At 28.4% G+C, this 21,797-nt stretch overlaps 3 protein-coding genes and 1 long non-coding RNA gene across 5 annotated transcripts; 2 read left to right on the top strand and 2 right to left on the bottom strand.

The window, feature by feature from the left end:
* Positions 1-290: 290 nt before the first annotated feature.
* On the top strand, positions 291-488 carry LOC128667255 (histone H2B). The gene has a single exon (XM_053737093.1). It carries the CDS (start codon positions 294-296, stop codon positions 486-488), a length of 195 nt encoding a protein of 64 aa, XP_053593068.1. The 5' UTR covers positions 291-293.
* A 5,186-nt stretch (positions 489-5,674) lies between these two features.
* On the bottom strand, positions 5,675-11,499 carry LOC103570563 (poly [ADP-ribose] polymerase 1). Of its 2 annotated transcripts, XM_053743044.1 has the most exons (4): positions 11,433-11,499; positions 9,035-9,123; positions 8,042-8,183; positions 5,675-7,879 (listed from the first exon to the last, which is right to left on the bottom strand). In XM_053743044.1, exons 2-4 carry the CDS (start codon positions 9,065-9,067, stop codon positions 5,907-5,909), a joined length of 2,148 nt encoding a protein of 715 aa, XP_053599019.1. In that variant the 5' UTR covers positions 9,068-9,123; positions 11,433-11,499; the 3' UTR covers positions 5,675-5,906. The 2 variants fall into 2 exon arrangements, with proteins under 2 accessions (XP_053599019.1, XP_053599018.1); XM_053743043.1 differs by lacking the exon at positions 11,433-11,499 and having other exon boundaries at positions 9,035-9,404.
* Positions 11,500-12,083: 584 nt separating this feature from the next.
* LOC128667302 (uncharacterized) lies at positions 12,084-12,806 on the bottom strand. The gene is made up of 3 exons (XR_008403322.1): positions 12,752-12,806; positions 12,523-12,680; positions 12,084-12,200 (listed from the first exon to the last, which is right to left on the bottom strand). It is a non-coding gene; the product is annotated as an uncharacterized LOC128667302 (long non-coding RNA).
* A 1,965-nt stretch (positions 12,807-14,771) lies between these two features.
* Positions 14,772-15,644, top strand: LOC128669041 (histone H2B-like). Its single transcript, XM_053743212.1, has 2 exons — positions 14,772-15,184; positions 15,458-15,644. The coding sequence occupies exons 1-2, from the start codon at positions 14,772-14,774 to the stop codon at positions 15,642-15,644; spliced, it is 600 nt and encodes a 199-aa protein (XP_053599187.1).
* Positions 15,645-21,797: the final 6,153 nt, after the last annotated feature.

Below are 21,797 nucleotides of genomic sequence, written 5' to 3'. Positions count from 1 at the left end.
CGGAACGCTGAAATAGCCGTGTCCCAATACGGGAATTCGGTTGTCCTAATACCGGAACAGTAAATAAAATAAGTTATTTTTTGCATTTATTCATGGTGAAAATATTAATAATTATTAAATAATATTAATGTAAAACGAGTATGAATGTAGCTGAAGTCAGAGAACTTTAAAATTATAAATAAATAAGATAAATAATTAAAAAAATAATATTTACAAAAAAAGCACTATTAATTTCAAAATTTTTTGAATTTGCATTTTTTAAAATTTTATATTATTAATTTTATATTAATATCATGAACAGTTTCGTCAACGACATCTTTGAACGTATCGCAGCTGAGGCATCCAGACTTGCGCACTACAATAAACGTTCCACCATCACTTCCCGGGAAATTCAAACTGCAGTGCGTCTTCTATTGCCCGGTGAATTGGCCAAGCACGCCGTCAGTGAAGGAACCAAAGCCGTCACCAAGTACACTAGCTCTAAATAAATTTCCTTATCTCTAAATAAACCAAACGGCCCTTTTCAGGGCCACCAAATTTTTCAAAACGTATTAATGCTCGTCAAGTTTTTTAAATACTTAAAAGAATTATATATTTCAAATGGTTGCAAGTTACTAATGAATGAGGCCGTAAAGTTGAAACTTGCGATATATAACTTGATTTTTCATATAATAGGTAATATACATATTAAGAATATCAACTTCTAGGGCCTTCTTAGTTACCGATGACGTAATCATAACTTGCTAGGAATTTTTACATGAATATTAACTCTTATAGGTCTCATTTTATACAAATTATGATTAAATCATCATTTATAAAATTTGAACTGTATTTAAATATTACTAAGTAATTGATTAATTTGAAAGTAAATGAAAAATATTTCACTAGACTGATAAGTAATTTTATATTCATTTTCATTGACGTTCAATAAATAGCTTTTTTTTTTTTAGACTACCGTTTACAGTAAATCCATTCGCATTGAAAGTTCTGCCGTGCTTAGGAAGAAGGCAGTAACTTCATCTTACTGCCTTTCTATCTTCTCCATGTTACTTTAACATTGGGAAGATAGAAAGGCAGTAAGTGAAAATTTCCTGAATAAATTTCAGTAAAATCTTCATATAAATTTTAAAATTCGAATTTTCAAGTTTTGTAGGCTAAAATTTATTCAATAAATTTCGTCTAACTCCTAATTGGTAACTGTAAGTAGTTTTTTAAAATTCTATATCTAAACGAAATCACGACTACGTTGTTCTTTTTCAATTAAGGTTTTAATTTTTTTTTTAATTAATTAAAAAAATTTTTAATACAGTTATGACAGTTGAGTCATGTTGACATTGCATATTTTAAAAAAATAGAGGGCATGGTCTGAAAATACCCTTAAAAATGATTTATTATTTGTCAGATTAGATGATTTCAAGTCAAAATAAATTATAATTATTAATTGAAAAAGAAATTAAATATTTATAAGGTAAATGTCCCAATACCGGAACGACGAAGGGTATATGACTGATTTTTATCGTTTTAAAAATATTCAAATAAATTATAAACCAAAATAATTTATTACATCATATAGAATAGACATTCACTAATTCAAAAATAATCAAATTAGTTCATTTTTCTTAAATTTAATATAAAAAAAAAAATTTTTTCTATGACACCCAAAAGACTCAATACCGGAACGCTGAAATAGCCGTGTCCCAATACGGGAATTCGGTTGTCCTAATACCGGAACAGTAAATAAAATAAGTTATTTTTTGCATTTATTCATCGTGAAAATATTAATAATTATTAAATAATATTAATGTAAAACGAGTATGAATGTAGCTGAAGTCAGAGAACTTTAAAATTATAAATAAATAAGATAAATAATTAAAAAAATAATATTTACAAAAAAAGCACTATTAATTTCAAAATTTTTTGAATTTGCATTTTTTAAAATTTTATATTATTAATTATTTACTCGATTTATTAATAATTTTGAATTTGTCTGATGTCTGCTATATCACACCCATAATGTAAAATGTATTTAAAATTTAAAAATGATTGAATATTTAATGAAAATAAATATTTTGAACTAAAGAATAGAAACAAAATAAATCATTTGAGGTTATATTAGAAAAATAATTGAAAAAAAAAACTAAAAACAAAAATTAATTTTGTATTATTTAAATTAGAGTTTATCTATACTTAATATATTTCGTATAACAATTATACATACTGCATTAAATATTAGGGCTCCAGTAATAATTAATGTTGTACTTGATTTAGCCAGTCAATAAAACTCACTGTTAATGTCTATCGATAATATTAATATGATTGGCTGTTCCGGTACTGGGCACGGGTTCATTTTGGTGTACCAATAGACGAACAGTAAAATTAATATAATGATACTATTTTTTTCATATTTTTAATATGTTTTCTCGAATTTTATGTCATTCAAGATGCATATACAAAAAAAAAATTATTGAAAAGTAATTCTATGCATTTTCTATAAGCTTAAGACCATTGACTGATTTCTTAGCAAAACCATTAAGAGACATGAAAAAGTCATAAATCCGAGACTATTGCTCTAATTTACATTTTTTTTTTTTTTTATATTTTAATTATTTTCTAAAATCTATTTTATATCTTATTTTTTAACTGAAAGATTAAGGTTTCAAATAAAGAAAGTTTTATTTAGTTTCATCGCGTACGAGTTGAAATATAATTTAATGATTATCAAATCGTTCCGGTATTGGGACATTTACCTTACTCTCTAAAATTGAATTAGTGAAGCTATTAGTCTCATACTTAGTATAAAACTGTATATTATGCAAATACAACACATCTATCTATGTATTCGGTAATAAAAAAAAAAAAAAAAAGAAAAAATTGAAAAGGATTGAAGTGTAAAACATCAATAGATGACGCCTCTACATACAACAAATAACAACACTTATAATATTAATAAAATGACAGCTAAATTTTTCTCTTTAATTGCTACCCGGGAAAAAACAATTGTATATAATTATATAAAATTATATATAAATCACTATGTAAAGTTATGTATGAGTTTTGGCCATATATAATTATGTATAATTTTATAGAATTATACATAATATATATATATATATATATATATATATGTATATGTACATACAATTTTATATAATTATATCTTATTATATATAATTTTTTTTCCCGGGTAGTGATTTTTAAAAGGGTTTTTTTTTTAAGAATCTAAGTGTAAAATAAACAATAAAAAGAAATAGATCAATTGGACGAATATTTTTGAAGTTATTGTGTTTACCAACATCCGTGCCTATTGACGGACATCACAGGTTTTTGCAATTATTATTATTAAAAAATTGACTTAAAATTGTATTCATCATATTAATTAGTAAATTATTTTTCAAAAGATACGAATTTTGTTCTAGTTGAGCATGTTTGAACGAGTGTAAATTGTTTTTTACGTGAGTGTATCAGTTGGGACTGAGTAAGCGTTGTCAAAACACATCTCATTATTTCACAATTGAACTATGGAAATAGTGTCACATCTAAAAGAGGTGGTTTAAGTATTATTATCAATCATAACTCACGAATTATTCGCTGTCAGTTATTGACGAGTATATAGATAGTGATTTTTTCAACAAAATTTTTTCTTGTATATTCATAAAAAAAAAAAAAAATAAAAATAAAAATAAAAATTATTAAGCAAAGCAGTCAACATTTTTGTTTTTTCAAACTTCATGTGCTAACATTTAAATGAATAAACAAGAGGAATAAAGATGATGAACATAAACTTCTTTTATTGACCATTAAGCATATTAACTTCTTTATCGAGAATATTCTACTGTGTTATCGTCGTATGAATGCTATGGGTAATAAAAATTATAAAATATCATACAGTAGGCTTCTTGGAAATACGTCTATACTTTCTCTCATAAAAAACGTATTTTATGACTTGTACAATACAGTTATCGATATTACTAAAAATTCACGTACATATTATTTGCACATGATGTATTACTTTTGTATTGTTTGCGCATCATGAAAAAAAATAAAACAAAACAAATTTCAAAAAAGATATGTGTCAAGGACTATATTTGTAATCTGAAAAAGTTTATTTTAACCGGAGTTAAGTTTTTTAAAATAAATACCTAAAGTTTTATAAATTATAAACAAACCGTTCTCAAAGAAACAAAAAATCATTAAAATTTGGTTATTATGACTTCGGCGTGTCTGACATATGAATGTCTGAAAGTTGACTACTTATCGGGTTATTACCCTCAAAGTCTATAGTCCATTTTATGTTTCTATTATTTTTTATTTCATGCTAAGAAAATTTACATTTTTCAAAAATTAAAAAGCTTGTGCTTTCGGTCCGATTTTCGAAAACTGAGTTTTCAGAGATAATTTACGTTTCATGCTATTTTTTTTTATGATTAAATTTTTAATTGATAATTTGGTATTTTCTATTCATAACAAGTTAATATATCTTTAATAATTGCACACATCAATGAATAATATAAAAATTTATCTTCCGTGATACTATAGTACACTGAGAAAAAAAAATACTTTTGTTAAGAACATTTACTTGATACAAGAACATATATTCTTGATAATTTTCAAGAATATATAATTTTGTCTCAAGAATTCGTAGAATTGAAGGAAATAATTTTTATTTAATTCAAGTAAAGCTATTCTTTTATTTACTCATAATATAATATCAAATTCATATAATAACAAAAATAAATTTGATGCTCTTTTCTCAAGAAATTGATAATTAATAATAATAAAATAAATATTTTGAACGGATTTCTTGAACCAAGAAATTCTTGTTTCGAGAATAGTACTTTTTTTTCTCAGTGTACCGATGATCTACAAATTTAAAAAAAAAAAAAATAATAATAATAATAATAAATAATGTCAACAAAAAAAAACTCAAGTTCGCCAGTTTTGTAGTTGCGTGGAATTATATACTTCAAGGAGAGAAAATTATGGTAACTGTTCCTAGTACGTTTATGAAATATCATCTTATACCGTTATGGTAATGATTACTTGGGATTATGGGATATAGACCCATACTTTCTCGGAAAAGTTTCCATAAGTATGGGAACAATTCCTATCATTAAGGTAACAGTTCCCATATAACATGTGAAAGAATCATGGTAATGATTACCATACTCCTAGGAATAGTTCCCACAAGCAAATAATAACCGATCCTATAACCACATTATAATGGTTCCTAAGTGTATATGGGAATAAGCCCTATATATTATGGTAACTACTCCTATAATATTATTGTCAACATAACCATCATATTATGGTAATGGTTGCCATAATATTATGGTTATCATTCCCATAATGTATGGAAATTATTACCATGATATTATAGTAACCGTTACCATAATATGATGGTTATGTTTACAATAATATTATGGTAACGATCACCACAATATTATGGGAATAGTTACCATAATAGTATGGAAATGGTTACCATAATATCATGGTAATAATTGCCATAATGTTTAGAAATTATAATAATTTTTTTTGTATATTACAAAATTTTAAGTATACAAAAAAAATGCTTTTTACAAAAAAAAATTTATTATAATTTCTAAATATTATGGTAACCATTACCATAATATTATGATAACCATTATCATAGTTACATGGTAACGATTACCATGATTCCATAGGAACTATTCCGATACCGTATGGGAATTATGCCCATAATTATAGGAATGATTACCATAATATATATGGGTGCCGTTCCTATAATCAACATTTCAACAAAAACTGGTTACCATGCAGTATGGGAACTATTCCCATAATATATTGTAACTGTTACCATAATTTTCTCTCCGTGTATGTTATCACCGACGATATTTAACATTTCATTGTGTAAATTTGATACAATCACATTAACTTAGTCGAGCTCTTTTAGTTTGATAACGGTCTGAATTTCTATAATTGTCGTTGACCTTGTAATTTATGAATTGTACCTCCACCAGATATTTGATTTTGACTTGGTTAGGATTATACACAACGTACATATTATGATCGAATTGAGTTGCAAATGTTTGGTCAAAAATCAACCGTCCATAGGGAACTTCTACTCCTTCTGGGATCTTGAATGAATTGTTAGAATCCGGATAAATTCTGCCTTTACCAATAACTGAGTGACGTTGATCTGGTAATTCATCAATAAAACCATATTCAAAACGTTCCTCCGCAGTACCCAAAGCAACTTCACAAAGAAGTAAAACACCTGTTGGATTCTTATTTTTAGTTCCAGAAAAAATTGCCGCTTTAGTAGCGACATCCGAAAAGTAAATACCCTTTCCAAGTAAAGATCCTGTTATGTGCGCTTCAAGTGGCATAATTTTCAAGCCGTTCTTCAAAATACTAGCAATATTAATTAAATTGGTACCATGCCAAAGCCATTTTTTATTTTCAATATTTGTAGAGTGTTCCTCATACTCATCATGGTAATTTCCATGTTTCTTGAGAAAATATATATTCTTTATTTTCATTTCTATTTTATAACGCCCGCCCAACTGATCATGAGTGTTTTCAAGGTATTGTTTAATAATTTTGAAATAATCATGGTCTTGAAGCACTTCAATTTCTACATTCAACTTTCGATAAAAGATTTCCAATAGATTTCTGTTGCCCTTTACTTGAGGATTATTAAAATTACATGGAACAGTCATTTCTTTCAAGGATTTTAACTCTTCTACCTCTTTCTTATACTTTGTCAAATCGTCTATTATTGGAGGCCGTTTATACCCAAATGCATGTGGTATCAAAGAATAAAATTTATTGGACTTATCTATTAAATGAAATATTCTGTTAGGTAATGTATCGTCATCAATTTTTCTTTTAAGCTCCTCTAGAACATTTTCAGCTTTATTAATCTGATTTTCTGATACTTTTCCAATCGGTATTCGTTCCAAATCAATCCCGTAAGTTCTAAATTCTTCTTTTAAAATATTTTTATCATAGATAAGTTTCATAAAATTTTTTATTGGTTTTTTTGCTACTTTTGTCACCTTATCAATTTTATCATGAAAATTTGTGTCTTTCTCCAGTTCAGTGTAATTTTTTTTTCTTTGGAGATAGAGTTCTTCATATTTTTTAAGACATTCTTCGAGTTTCATTGTTTCAACCATTTCCTCACGAGAAAAGGTTCCTATTCTTCCCCATTTTCGAAGAAGCCAACATGTCTTATTTCTTTTATGTTTGCGAATTTCTAGATGGTAATACTTATTTTCGTTGAACTGAATATTAGTTTGTACAAGCATTATCGATTTCTTTACACCACCGTCTTCATAAACGCAAGTACTCAATTCAAGTTCGTTGTTTGAGCGTAGTATAATAATTTCATTACTCGTATTGTTTTCATTAATGTTTTGACCCGAGTACTGGTAATCTTCTGTAGGTGGAACTTGAATTATTCTTTTTTCAATTTTAGGCTCGTAATTTCCAAGAAAACCATATTTATTTTTCATTTCGTCAATTAACTTAAATTTACATCTCTTTGGATCATCTGTGACATACAAACATTGAACTGTTCCAATGCTTAAATATGCCAGACATTTATAACCGATTCCTGGTTCAAATATTACTATATTTTTATCACACTTTTTACATGGTTGCAACGATCCAAATAACATTCGATCAGCAACTTGATCCCGAATATCAGATAAAATTTGATTATAATCAAAATCACTGCATTGTTTTTTTATGATAGCTTTTTGCTTCGAAAGAAGATATTGTTCATTATGTTCCATTAATCTGATCAATTCCGCATTTTTCAACTTTTTTAATTCATCTCTTAGTTTAAAAAAATCAGCATTTTGTTTTTCTATTTCTGGAAAACTAGTGTCTTCACCTATCAAAAAAAAGAACAAAGGAAAATTTTACAGCTATCACTTTATTATCAGTGATAAAATTAAGTTAGTTATTAAAATTAGTGTACCCGAAGTGCTCCAGTCCATCTTATATTAATAATAAATTATGATTTCATAAAATATAATTTTGTATGAATACATACCGATTCTTTTCCTTATCAATTTTTGATCTTCCCATCGAATATTATCTATGTTCGAAATTTCGTAGAGTTTTACTTCGTGAAAAAGTTTAAAAAAACATTCGACATGAAACCATTTCTCCTTTATTCCATCAAATGTTCCACTCTGCAATATCAAAGTCTATGAGTTAGTTGTAAATAAAAAATTATAAAAAGAGAAATATTCAACAAAATAAATATTAAAAATCGATGTAAAAAAATCATAAATATAAAAATTACATCCCATACGAAAAAAATATATATCCAAGCAAATCTGTACATATGAGACATATATATATATATATATATATATATATATATATATATATATATATATGTTGCTTTCGTATAAATTTGTCCGTATATATCCGGATATAAATTTGTTTCATACGGGATGTGTATAGTTAAGTTGCACTCAAAGAATTTGCTGAAGGATTCATTTCAGATTTCTCAGATAACATTGATGCGTAATATATTAATAAGATATCGATAAGATATTTATTCCATACATTTCATAATGATACAAATATTATCGTAATAAGATAAATAAAGACAACAAAAATATCATAACGGTATTGTCTTTCCGTGTTCAAAATTTCACGAGATTATGTTATTTTTTTTAATTTTCCGCTCTGAAAATCGATGATTTTTGAAAAAATCGTGTGAGTGTGCGTACCTTCTATAACTTTTTAAAGAAGCAACCGATTTAGATGCTTAGCTTTGGAAGTTACATAAATTTTTAACGGCTCAATATAGTTTTTAAAATTTACTTAAAAATTAAATACGGGTAAAATTAAAACATGCAATTATTAGAAAAAAAAAAGTTTTTCTTTTTTATCATTTTTTGGAAGGAGCAAATAATTATTGGGTTAGAGAAATAAAAGTTTTAAAAATCAAATTAATTATAATTGTATTATTTCAATTAGAATTTCGTAATTGTTCAAATGCAGCTCAATAATATATATAAATTAAACTTACCGTCATACAGGTTGCAATTTTTATATTGATCATGGTTTCACCATCACTATCACAACCCACTTCAATTTGCCTTCTACACTCTGTACACTCTGTAAGTTCACGTTGTTTAACACCACTAGTAAAAATTCCATCATAATTATTTACTTTAATATATCCAACTTTATACGGTAAAGATCTATTCATTAATAAGGAATATATTGACGGCATGTTATTAAAATATTATTATACTATTAGTATATTTAGTTTAATAAAATTGAATTAAAAAATTGAAACAATATATTAAATATTTGAAACTGATTTAATATTATAAGAATTTACTATTAATTTAAGTTAAATTATGTCACTGGTATGGCAGAGTACGATCAGCAAACATGACAAGTTTATTTAGCGATGACAGGTTGGAGTGAAGCTGCTTATCTTCAACAACTTCGTTATCGTTAAGCGACAAGATATGGTGAAGGTCAAACTTGAAGTCCAGCTTAAAAAGTTTAATACAACAACCAAACAATATAGATATTATAGAGGAGGGAGAGGCAAAACGGGGTACTTAAAAAAATACCTTTTTTTTTTGTTTTTTTATATTCAAAGTAAAAAAAAACAAATGTATTTTTGCAGGCAAAATTTGATTAAATTAAATTTTTTGTTTGCAAGTAATTTACATAAAAAAAATCGGTCTGTCGGTTGACCCTGCGAGCCAGCCCCAAAACTTCCCGCTGTTTTCGACCTCAAAGAGCTCGAAAACATTAGTGTAGATATATTTTCGAGCTCTTCGAGCTCGAAAATGCTATCACATGCAATGGTTTTTTTATGATCTTTTCAAGCTCTAACAAGTTACCTGTTATGCTGAAGTTTGAAAATTTAAGAATCGAAAATCATCAATGGAGCGGTTTTTAAAATTTAGTTCCTGATTTTGTTCAGTAAAATAAGCGTATTGAGGCAGAAATCAATGTCGGGGATCAAAATCAAGATTTAAATAAATTTTGACTCATGTAAGAAACAATAAAATATGAAATATCCGATAAAAATATTAAAAACTAGGTTTTATCGATTTTTTTGTTGATAATATGAATAAAATAAAAACCAAGTTCGATGACATTATATGATCGAAAGAAACCATAAAAAAGATGAGTTGGTATGATATCAGGCACATTTTAGTACATTATATTCTGATTTATCCGGAAAAAATAACATAAAATGTTTTTTTTTTTTAACTTTTCAACGCCGATATCTTTTGAACTAATCAATCGATTTTGATAGTTGACGTGGCAATCGGCGCGTTTTATTGAGTTCCAGAGCTGATTAAAATTTGAAATCGATCGCGTCAGTCGTTTCGAAAATATTTAGAAAATACCGTTTTTCACCATTTCTTTCTCCCGCGATAACTCTCGAACGAATTATCCGATTTTGATGTTTGAGGTGGCAATCGACGCGTTTTATTGAGTACTAGAGCTGACTAGATTTTGAAGTATATCGTATGAGTCGTTTTTGAGAAATCAATAAAAAACTAAAAAAAAATTTTTTTTTTTTTTTCGTAATTCGCAAATATTTTCGAGTCTATTCGATCAAATGATCTGAAACTTTCAGGAAAGTTGACGGCCAACAAGCTCTTTCGATTGCCACCTCAACCATCCAAATCGATTTATTAGTTAAAAAGTTACAAAGAGTTTACATACATACACACACACACACACACACACACACACACACACACACACACACACACACACACACACACACACACACACACACACACACACACACACACACACACACACTCGGACATCATTCTGAAAATAGTCAGAATAGCTTCCTAGGACCTCAAAACGTCGACATCTGATGAAAACTCGATTTTCGAAAATCGGGGTGAAAACAATAACTTCCCGAAATTTTGGAAAATCATCGATTTTCTTAGCGGGAAGTTAAAAATTACATTTTATATAATTATTAGATACAAAGGAAGAAAAAAAAATTTAATAGTTTTTATCATAAAACAAAAGCCATGAATATTTTTCAACTAACAAATGATTTTTGAAAAATTTTAACAAAAAAAATTCAAACCAAAGCTCAATTATATTTAAAAAAAGTGATTTTGGAATGTTTAAAAAACATTTAAAATATAAAATTTTTTTTTATAAAATTTTGAAGGTACCCCGTTTTGCCTACCCTACCCCCTCCCCCCTCTCTATAATAAAATTCTAGAATAGTTACTAAGATCCTGTGCAAGTTATTCAGAAAAAACAGGTAATCTAGATTATTTTAAAAGGAACCGTCTTCATAACATATTGATATGATGATTTAATTTTATAAATTTAATCCTCATTACTTACGATCGTTTTAATATAAAACTTATATATATTTAAGATTACGACCGTTAAAAATTATGAAACTAATTATTCACCTCATTTTAATAAAAAGAATAAAGACCACAATGACATTTTAATTTTCCGATCCATATAACTGGTCAGCAAGATCGTTTGTGCTGATAAATCCATGATATTTTTAATAAATAAATAATTATTCCATAGAACAATTGAACTACTTGATCAGTTTCTTCCAATAATTACAAATAATAAACTAAAAAATGTAAATAAATAAATTAATTACTGGTCTTAATCAAGAAAATAAATTTTTTTAATGATTTATAAACAAGAAAATACGTACCGGAAGTTTCCTCAATGACTTTTCTTGTTGAATTGTCAGATAATTATAGCAAAAAAAAACTAGATCAACACAGATTTATAGTACGAGCGCGACAAGCTTGAAAATTATTTTTTAAGGGAAGTATGGGGCGGAAGTCACGGAACTTAGACAACAAACTGAATTACGTCTGCTTATAAATTATTTTGTGTTCTTTCGGTACTTAAAATAAAGGGTAATTGCAAATGATTGAACGGAAGCCTTAGCTCAGGTGGAAATAATCAGCAACCGAATTAGTTTTTGCTAAAGAGAGAAAGTTTCAGTTCAATAGTAAATAAATAAAAATTTAGGAAATATTATGAGCTCACAACTTCGACTCGAGTCAACAGACTCGGCAGACGTATTTCTGCGCTTCCAGCATCCGGAACCAGCACAAAAGACTCATGATAATCAGCATAAATATATTAATTTTACTCCGATGAATCTCTCACTAAAGTTTATTTTTCTTTTCAAAGCATTTTTGCATCAACTGAAAATTTTATTAAAAAAAATTAATTAGACAAATAGTTTATTTTTAGTCCTACGTAAAATGTTATGATACTGAAGTTAGAAGACAATTAACAATTTTCGGATTTTTTTTCAAAAAAATTACAAAAAAAAAAAATAATAATAAATAAAAAATAAAAATATGCATGTGTAAAAAATTAAAAAAGCTACAGGTGCATTTTTTTGAAGTTTTTTTTTGTAATTTATCGTTTTTAGAAAAAAATAAAAATTATTAGACGTCACCTAACTTGAGTATCATAAAATATTTCGAACAATTGAAAATAGTTTAAATTTAAATTAACTACCGATGTATCAGTGAAGAAAGTGATGATGAACAATCACTCGAGCAAGTGAATACATCCAGATATCGAATATATATATAGAATATATTCTCGAAATTAAATATCCCGTCATTTTTATCAATCAATTCCAACTAACTTGATGACTTGATGACTTTAATTAGCTATCAAGACATGAATTATTTATTATATACTTAAATAAATCAGGTAAAATAATTGAGTAATTAATTTTTACCAAGACAAAGGGGTTAAACAATTGCCGTCAACATCTCAACCGCTTTCTGTTCGCGTCGTTCTTTTCTAATGGTGACTTTCATAAGCTATGGCGCTGCAGTCTAGGTTTAGAATTTGAATTATCTTTCCAGCGGCCATTTTTGTTTCCAACAATTGAAGATTAATTACAAAAAATCTCTATTTAGATTAAAAAAAAAAAAACATTTCGTCATGATTTTAGCACCAGAAACTTAAAAATTAATTATAATTTTTCAATTAATTAAACAAAACAATTATTTTAAAAAATTCCAAGATCAATATTTAAATAAATGATACGGAATTTAACAGACAATTAACAATTTTCGAATTTTTTTTTCAACAAATCAATTACAAAAAAACAAAAAAAAAAAAAAAACTATGCATACATAGAAAATTTTAAAAACTATATGTGCAATTTTTTATAAAAATTTTTTTTAATATATCGTATTAAAAAAGAATCCAAAAGTAAAAAGACGTCGGCTAACTTCAGTATCATTTATAATACTGAAGTTAGCCAACGTCTAACAATTAAAAAATTTTTTTTTTAAGTCACAAATCATAAAAAAAAAATCTGGGCGTCGGTTGACCCTGCGGGCCAGCCCCAAAACTTCCCGCTGTTTTCGACCTCCAAGAGCTCGAAAACATTAGTGTAGATATATTTTCGAGCTCATCGAGCTCAAAAATGCTATCACATGCAATTGTTTTTTTATGATCTTCTCAAGCTCTAACAAGTTACCTGTTATGCTGAAGTTTGAAAATTTAAGAATCAAAAATCATCAATGAAGCGGTTTTTGAAATTTAGTTCCTGATAACGTTCAGTAAAATAAGTGTATTGAGGCAGAAATCAATGTCAGGGATCAAAATCAAGATTTAAATAAGTTTTGACTCATGTAAGAAACAACAAAATATGAAATATCCGAGAAAAATATTAAAAACTACATTTTATCGATTTTTTTGTTGATGAAATGATTCAAACTAATAACCAAGTTCGATGACACTATATGATCAAAAGAAACCATGAGAAGGATGAGTTAGTATAATTTCAGACACATTTTGGTAGGTTATATTATGATTTATCCGGAAAAAATAACATAAAATGTTATTTTTTTAACTTTTCCACGCCGATATCTTTCGAACTAATTGATCGATTTTGACGTTTGAGGTAGCAATCGCCGCGTTTTATTAAGAACTAGAGCTGATTAGATTTTGAAGTAGATCGTATTAGTCGTTTTTGAGAAATCAATAAAAAACTAAAAAAAAATTTTTTTTTCGTAATTCGCAAATATTTTCGAGTCTATTCGATCAAATAATCTGAAATTTTCAGAAAAGTTGATGGCCAACAAGCTCTTTCGATTGCCACCACGACCATCCAAATCAATTCATTAGTCTAAAAGTTACAAAGAGTTTACATACATACACACACACACACACACACACACACACACACACACACACACACACGTTTTAAAGCTAACTTTGTTACCAATTATTCATTATAGACGCCAGACAAGTAAAGTACTCAAGTTATTTATAAGGGTGCTGTGTATAAGTATACATGTATTTTGGTCAATAGGTAATATCGTATAAACAATGTATCGAATATTTAATGCTTTAAAAATGTCATTACTCGAAATATTCTATACCCGTACCTAAATAAAATGTTTTTTTTTCCTAGAGAAAGCAGCAGACATACACAGGTATAATTATGTCGCCGGATATTCCCTTACCTTATCCGCACAAATCCTTAGGATTAATATTAAAATAAGTCTAAATGGGAAAGTAATGAACGATGTAAAGTAGCCATTGACCCTTACCATAAAGATCTAATTACTGATGTTACGGTGCAAATGTCCCATTGGATACAAAATCCCCTCCCTGAAATATTGCAGTGCATTTACACGTCGGTCCTTAAAATTTCAACATCATTGAGTTTCAAACTCTAGCCAAGTTGTCTCTGGGTATAACTATAATTTCAAACTCCAAATTTTCATAATTGAATCATCATGAGTGATGTGAAGTGTTTAGTGTCGTCAAGCCCACAATCTGCAACTGGATTCAAACGGTGCGCCGATATTTTTGATGTTGAGCATGATGCTCAATACAAAAAACCTAAAATTGAAGAATCCAGCGAAGTGACTCCATCCAACACTTCTTTGCCAACATGTGGACTGGACGGTAATTTAAACTTTCGTCCAGTGAACGTTCAACGCGTTAAAACGACCATTAGTGTCAACATAAAGACAAAAATGGTGCCCAAGAAGAAGATGGTTCGGATGCCTCAACCAGTCGTTGCCGAGAAGGAAGTAGAACTGATCACTGTTCCCAAGCAAGTGAAGCCAGATCTTCAGCGGAGACAATTGCGAGTGATGCAGCCAGTTTCCAAAAGCCACGAGATGTCTGGGCTTTGTTCCATCATGTGAAGAAACGACGTGCACAGATATCGTGTTAATTTGTAAATATCTTTTTTTACATATATATTTTTTTCACGTGTGTGCGTGTGTTCGGGTGTGTGTGTGTGTACGTGTGTGCAAATATGTGCGTACATGTGTTCAGATGTTCGTGAGTGTGTGTGCGAATGTGTGAGTATGTGTCCATGTTTTTTTTTTGTTTTTAATAATATTTTCAAAATTTTCCTCCGGAGGGAGTGAATAGTTAAAAATTATTAATTTTATATTAATATCATGAACAGTTTCGTCAACGACATCTTTGAACGTATCGCAGCTGAGGCATCCAGACTTGCGCACTACAATAAACGTTTCACCATCACTTCCCGGGAAATTCAAACTGCAGTGCGTCTTCTATTACCCGATGAATTGGCCAAGCACGCCGTCAGGGAAGGAACCAAAGCCGTCACCAAGTACACCAGCTCTAAATAAATTTCCTTATCTCTAAATAAACCAAACGGCCCTTTTCAGGGCCACCAAATTTTTCAAAACGTATTAATGCTCGTCAAGTTTTTTAAATACTTAAAAGAATTATATATTTCAAATGGTTGCAAGTTACTAATGAATGAGGCCGTAAAGTTGAAACTTGCGATATATAACTTGATTTTTCATATAATAGGTAATATACATATCAAGAATATCAACTTCTAGGGCCTTCTTAGTTACCGATGACGTAATCATAACTTGCTAGGAATTTTTATATGAATATTAACTCTTATAGGTCTCATTTTATACAAATTATGATTAAATCATCATTTATAAAATTTGAACTGTATTTAAATATTACTAAGTAATTGATTAATTTGAAAGTAAATGAAAAATATTTCACTAGACTGATAAGTAATTTTATATTCATTTTCATTGACGTTCAATAAATAGCTTTTTTTTTTTTAGACGACCGTTTACAGTAAATCCATTCGCATTGAAAGTTCTGCCGTGCTTAGGAAGAAGGCAGTAACTTCATCTTACTGCCTTTCTATCTTCTCCATGTTACTTTAACATTGGGAAGATAGAAAGGCAGTAAGTGAAAATTTCCTGAATAAATTTCAGTAAAATCTTCATATAAATTTTAAAATTCGAATTTTCAAGTTTTGTAGGCTAAAATTTATTCAATGAATTTCGTCTAACTCCTAATTGGTAACTGTAAGTAGTTTTTTAAAATTCTATATCTAAACGAAATCACGACTACGTTGTTCTTTTTCAATTAAGGTTTTAATTTTTTTTTAATTAATTAAAAAATTTTATAATACAGTTATCACAGTTGAGTCATGTTGACATTGCATATTTTAAAAAAATGGAGGGCATGGTCTGAAAATACCCTTAAAAATGATTTATTATTTGTCAGATTAGATGATTTCAAGTCTAAATAAATTATAATTATTAATTAAAAAAGAAATTAAATATTTATAAGGTAAATGTCCCAATACCGGAACGACGAAGGGTATATGACTGATTTTTATCGTTTTAAAAATATTCAAATAAATTATAAACCAAAATAATTTATTACATCATATAGAATAGACATTTACCAATTCAAAAATAATCAGATTAGTTCATTTTTCTTAAATTTAATATAAAAAAAAAAAATTTTTTCTATGACACCCAAAAGACCCAATACCGGAACGCTGAAATAGCCGTGTCCCAATACGGGAATTCGGTTGTCCTAATACCGGAACAGTAAATAAAATAAGTTATTTTTTGCATTTATTCATGGTGAAAATATTAATAATTATTAAATAATATTAATGTAAAACGAGTATGAATGTAGCTGAAGTCAGAGAACTTTAAAATTATAAATAAATAAGATAAATAATTAAAAAAATAATATTCACAAAAAAAGCACTATTAATTTCAAAATTTTTTTAATTTGCATTTTTTAAAATTTTATATTATTAATTATTTACTCGATTTATTAATAATTTTGAATTTGTCTGATGTCTGCTATATCACACCCATAATGTAAAATGTATTTAAAATTTAAAAATGATTGAATATTTAATGAAAATAAATATTTTGAACTAAAGAATAGAAACAAAATAAATCATTTGAGGTTATATTAGAAAAATAATTGAAAAAAAAAACTAAAAACAAAAATTAATTTTGTATTATTTAAATTAGAGTTTATCTATACTTAATATATTTCGTATAACAATTATACATACTGCATTAAATATTAGGGCTCCAGTAATAATTAATGTTGTACTTGATTTAGCCAGTCAATAAAACTCACTGTTAATGTCTATCGATAATATTAATATGATTGGCTGTTCCGGTACTGGGCACGGGTTCATTTTGGTGTACCAATAGACGAACAGTAAAATTAATATAATAATACTATTTTTTTTATATTTTTAATATGTTTTCTTGAATTTTATGTCATTCAAGATGCATATACAAAAAAAAAAATTATTGAAAAGTAATTCTATGCATTTTCTATAAGCTTAAGACCATTGACTGATTTCTTAGCAAAACCATTAAGAGACATGAAAAAGTCATGAATCCGAGACTATTGCTCTAATTTACATTTTTTTTTTTTTTTTATATTTTAATTATTTTCTAAAATCTATTCTATATCTTATTTTTTGACTGAAAGATTAAGGTTTCAAATAAAGAAAGTTTTATTTAGTTTCATCGCGTACGAGTTGAAATATAATATAATGATTATCAAATCGTTCCGGTATTGGGTCTTGTTCCGGTATAGGGACATTTACCTTACGAGTCCAATTTTCTCGATCTGTTGATTCAAGCGCTGTCCGATGATAAAAGCAATATACGCTTCTGTAGTCACTTTGATTTGAGTAATTGCCCTTTTTGGATAACATAAATATAATGACTCTAATCAACTCAGCTTGTGGTTCATCGGTTATCGAACAAAATCTAACTAAAAAGATTCAAAGTGTATAGTTATCATGAGTTTAAAAAGAATGAAAAAAGGGTACTTGTAACAAGTATGTGTGCAAGAAGTATAAGTTCTTTGATATTACTAGGAACGTTGTTTAATTAAGGAAGTGATATGAGCAAAATTGTGAAATAAAGGTTAACTGAGTTCAAAACTTACTTTTAAAAACGAAATTTGGACTTATTTTTTGACAGGGAAGTTGGCTTGGATGTTGCGGTTCAAAAGCTATTTCATTTCATCAAAATCTGACGTAAGAGTATAAGAATAATCATTTTTCTTGTTTCGAAAAATAGATCGCTATTTATAATTAAATTGAGTTTTTCTTTTTTAAAATTATTAAGCTGAGCTACATTTTTTCACGTGAAAATCATATTGATATTACAAAATTGAGTTTAAAATTCGCTATTCATGCCTTCATACGTCCAAAGACACACATATACACACAATAAATTTGTATGCAAACACATACGCTTTAATCTAAGTATGAATTCTCTGCTCACACAAACATATACGAGCTCATTCACGCTTATTGGAATTCAAATAAATTTTTATTAGCAATTCATTTGTTGATTGGTATTGTTGAATGTCAATAAACTTTGAAACCATTTTTCGCAAATTTATTATGTTCGCATCTTGAATGTCTTCCTTACATTATACATCACAATCGTTTCTATTTATACGATTTAATGTTTTTATGAACCATTATTATATTCGTGTCGAGATAAGTTATGCAGTTATCTTGCAGCCAAGATGAGTTACATTCAGTACCTCACAACAAGTCGTAACTTTGCTGAGGGTTGATACTAAAAAAAGAAAGTAAATTAATTTTTTAAAAGTACATAATTTTCTACACGGAAAGAAAATTTCACTAAAATCTACGATGTTAACATCGTAATCGTGGACTAGACTTTTATTGGCGTCAATTTTTAAATGTCTTATTTCAAAATTTAATATAGTCTTTGTTAAAATTACGATGTTAAATAGTAAAGAATAAAATCTACATCAGAATTTTAATAAAGACTATAGTAAATTTTGAAATACGACATTTAAAAATTTACGCCAATGAAAGTCTAGTCCACGATTACGATGTTAATTTCGTAAATTTTAGTGGAATTTTCTTTCCGTGTACACGGAGAGAAAATTATAGTAACAGTTACAATATATTATGGGAATGGTTCCCATACTGCATGGTAACTGGTTTTTTTGAAATGTTGATTATAGGAACGGCACCCATATATATTATGGTAACCATTCCTATAATTATGGATATAATTCCCATACGGTATCGGAATAGTTCCTATGCAATTATGGTAATCGTTACTATGTACGTATGGTAATGGTTACTATAATATTATGGGAATGGTTACCATAATATTATGGGAATGGTTACCATAATATTATAGGAACAGTTACCATAATATTATGGGAATGGTTACCATAATATTATGGGTATGGTTACTATAATATTTAGAAATTGTAGTAGGAATTCTCTTAGTATTTCCGTAAAATAAGTACTCAATTTTTTCAACTTCTCGCTATGATATATCTATACTATAGTCGATGATCCTTGAAAAATTTGGGAATTTTCACGCCGATTAGAGAAAATCGACTTTCCATCAGTTGTCGACGTTTCGAGGTCATATAGGCAGCTATTTTGGGTATTTTTCGAATGATATCCGAGTGTTTGTATGGGTGTCTGTGTGTGTGTGTGTGTGTGTGTAAATTTTCTATACCTTTTTAGTCAATCGATCGATTTAGATCGTTCTTGCCACAATCGAAAGAGCTTATCAGCCGTTGAATTTCCTGTTGATTTGTGATTATTCGATCGAATGGACCGAAGAAGAGAGGGATTTAATTCGCTGTTGACTGCAGTATCACTATTGATATTTTAACAATATTTTGTGAATATTTCACTTATTTTTATTAAAAAAATAAAAAATTATAGCGGTCTATGTACATCTATTGTTATTTTTTTTTAAACCTTAATAGTTTATTTCTATCCGTTTCTTAATACAATTTATTAACTGAAAGATTGTTCTATAGTAGATTTCACGTTCTCATGTAAGTTGAATTAAATTGAAATGTAAAAAAAAAATCGGTCTGAGCTCCTTGAGCTCAGAAAATTGTTGTAGATACATTTACTCTTCGAGCTCGAAAATACTTTTGTATGCCTTTGTTTTCGAAAGAAAACGTTTTTTACGATTTTTTTTCAAACGATATCTCTCGAACGAATAAACCGATTAAGACGTTCAAGGCGACAATCGACATGTTTTATTGAGTTCTATAACTGATCAGATTTTTGAATTGATTCATCAAGTCGTTTTTGAAATACGTTCTAAATACTAAAAAAAAAAATTTGAAATTAATCGGGTCAGTCATTTCAAAAGGATTTGGAAAAAACCATTATCCACCATTTCTTTCTCCCGCGATATCTCTCGAACAAATTAACCGATTGAGATGTCTGAGGCGGCAATCGGCGCGTTTTAATGAGTACTGGAGCTGATTAGATTTTGAAGTAGATCGTATAAGTCGTTTTTGAGAAATCAATAAAAAACTAAAAAAAAAATTTTTTTTTTTTTTCGTAATTCGCAAATATTTTCGAGTCTATTCGATCAAATAATCTGAAATTTTCAGGAAAGTTGATGGCCAACAAGCTCTTTCGATTGCCACCTCAACCATCCAAATCGATTCATTAGTTTAAAAGTTACAAAGAGTTTACATACATACACACACACACACACACACACACACACACACACATACATACACACACTCGGACATCATTCTGAAAATAGTCAGAATAGCTTCCTAGGATCTCAAAACGTCGACATCTGATGAAAACTCGATTTTCGAAAATCGGGGTGAAAACAATAACTTCCCGAAATTTTTGAAAATCGTCGATTTTCTTAGCGGGAAGTTAAAAAGCAATTTTCATGGAATTTCATCAGCCCATTTGTCATACAAAATATTATAAAATCGTTTTCTCACGAAATGGATTTTCATAAACGTTTTAATGCTAACTTTGTTACCAATTATTCATTATAGACGCCAGACAAGTAAAGTACTCAAGTTATTTATAAGGGTGCTGTGTATAAGTATACATGTATTTTGGTCAATAGGTAATATCGTATAAACAATGTATCGAATATTTAATGCTTTAAAAATGTCATTACTCGAAATATTCTATACCCGTACCTAAATAAAATGTTTTTTTTCCTAGAGAAAGCAGCAGACATACACAGGTATAATTATGTCGCCGGATATTCCCTTACCTTATCCGCACAAATCCTTAGGATTAATATTAAAATAAGTCTAAATGGGAAAGTAATGAACGATGTAAAGTAGCCATTGACCCTTACCATAAAGATCTAATTACTGATGTTACGGTGCAAATGTCCCATTGGATACAAAATCCCCTCCCTGAAATATTGCAGTGCATTTACACGTCGGTCCTTAAAATTTCAACATCATTGAGTTTCAAACTCTAGCCAAGTTGTCTCTGGGTATAACTATAATTTCAAACTCCAAATTTTCATAATTGAATCATCATGAGTGATGTGAAGTGTTTAGTGTCGTCAAGCCCACAATCTGCAACTGGATTCAAACGGTGCGCCGATATTTTTGATGTTGAGCATGATGCTCAATACAAAAAACCTAAAATTGAAGAATCCAGCGAAGTGACTCCA

Source organism: Microplitis demolitor, chromosome 2, assembly GCF_026212275.2.
Source record: "Microplitis demolitor isolate Queensland-Clemson2020A chromosome 2, iyMicDemo2.1a, whole genome shotgun sequence".
NCBI lineage: Eukaryota > Metazoa > Arthropoda > Insecta > Hymenoptera > Braconidae > Microplitis > Microplitis demolitor.
Note: the sequence above shows the minus strand (reverse complement) of the source record. Positions and strands in the feature narration are given on the sequence as shown.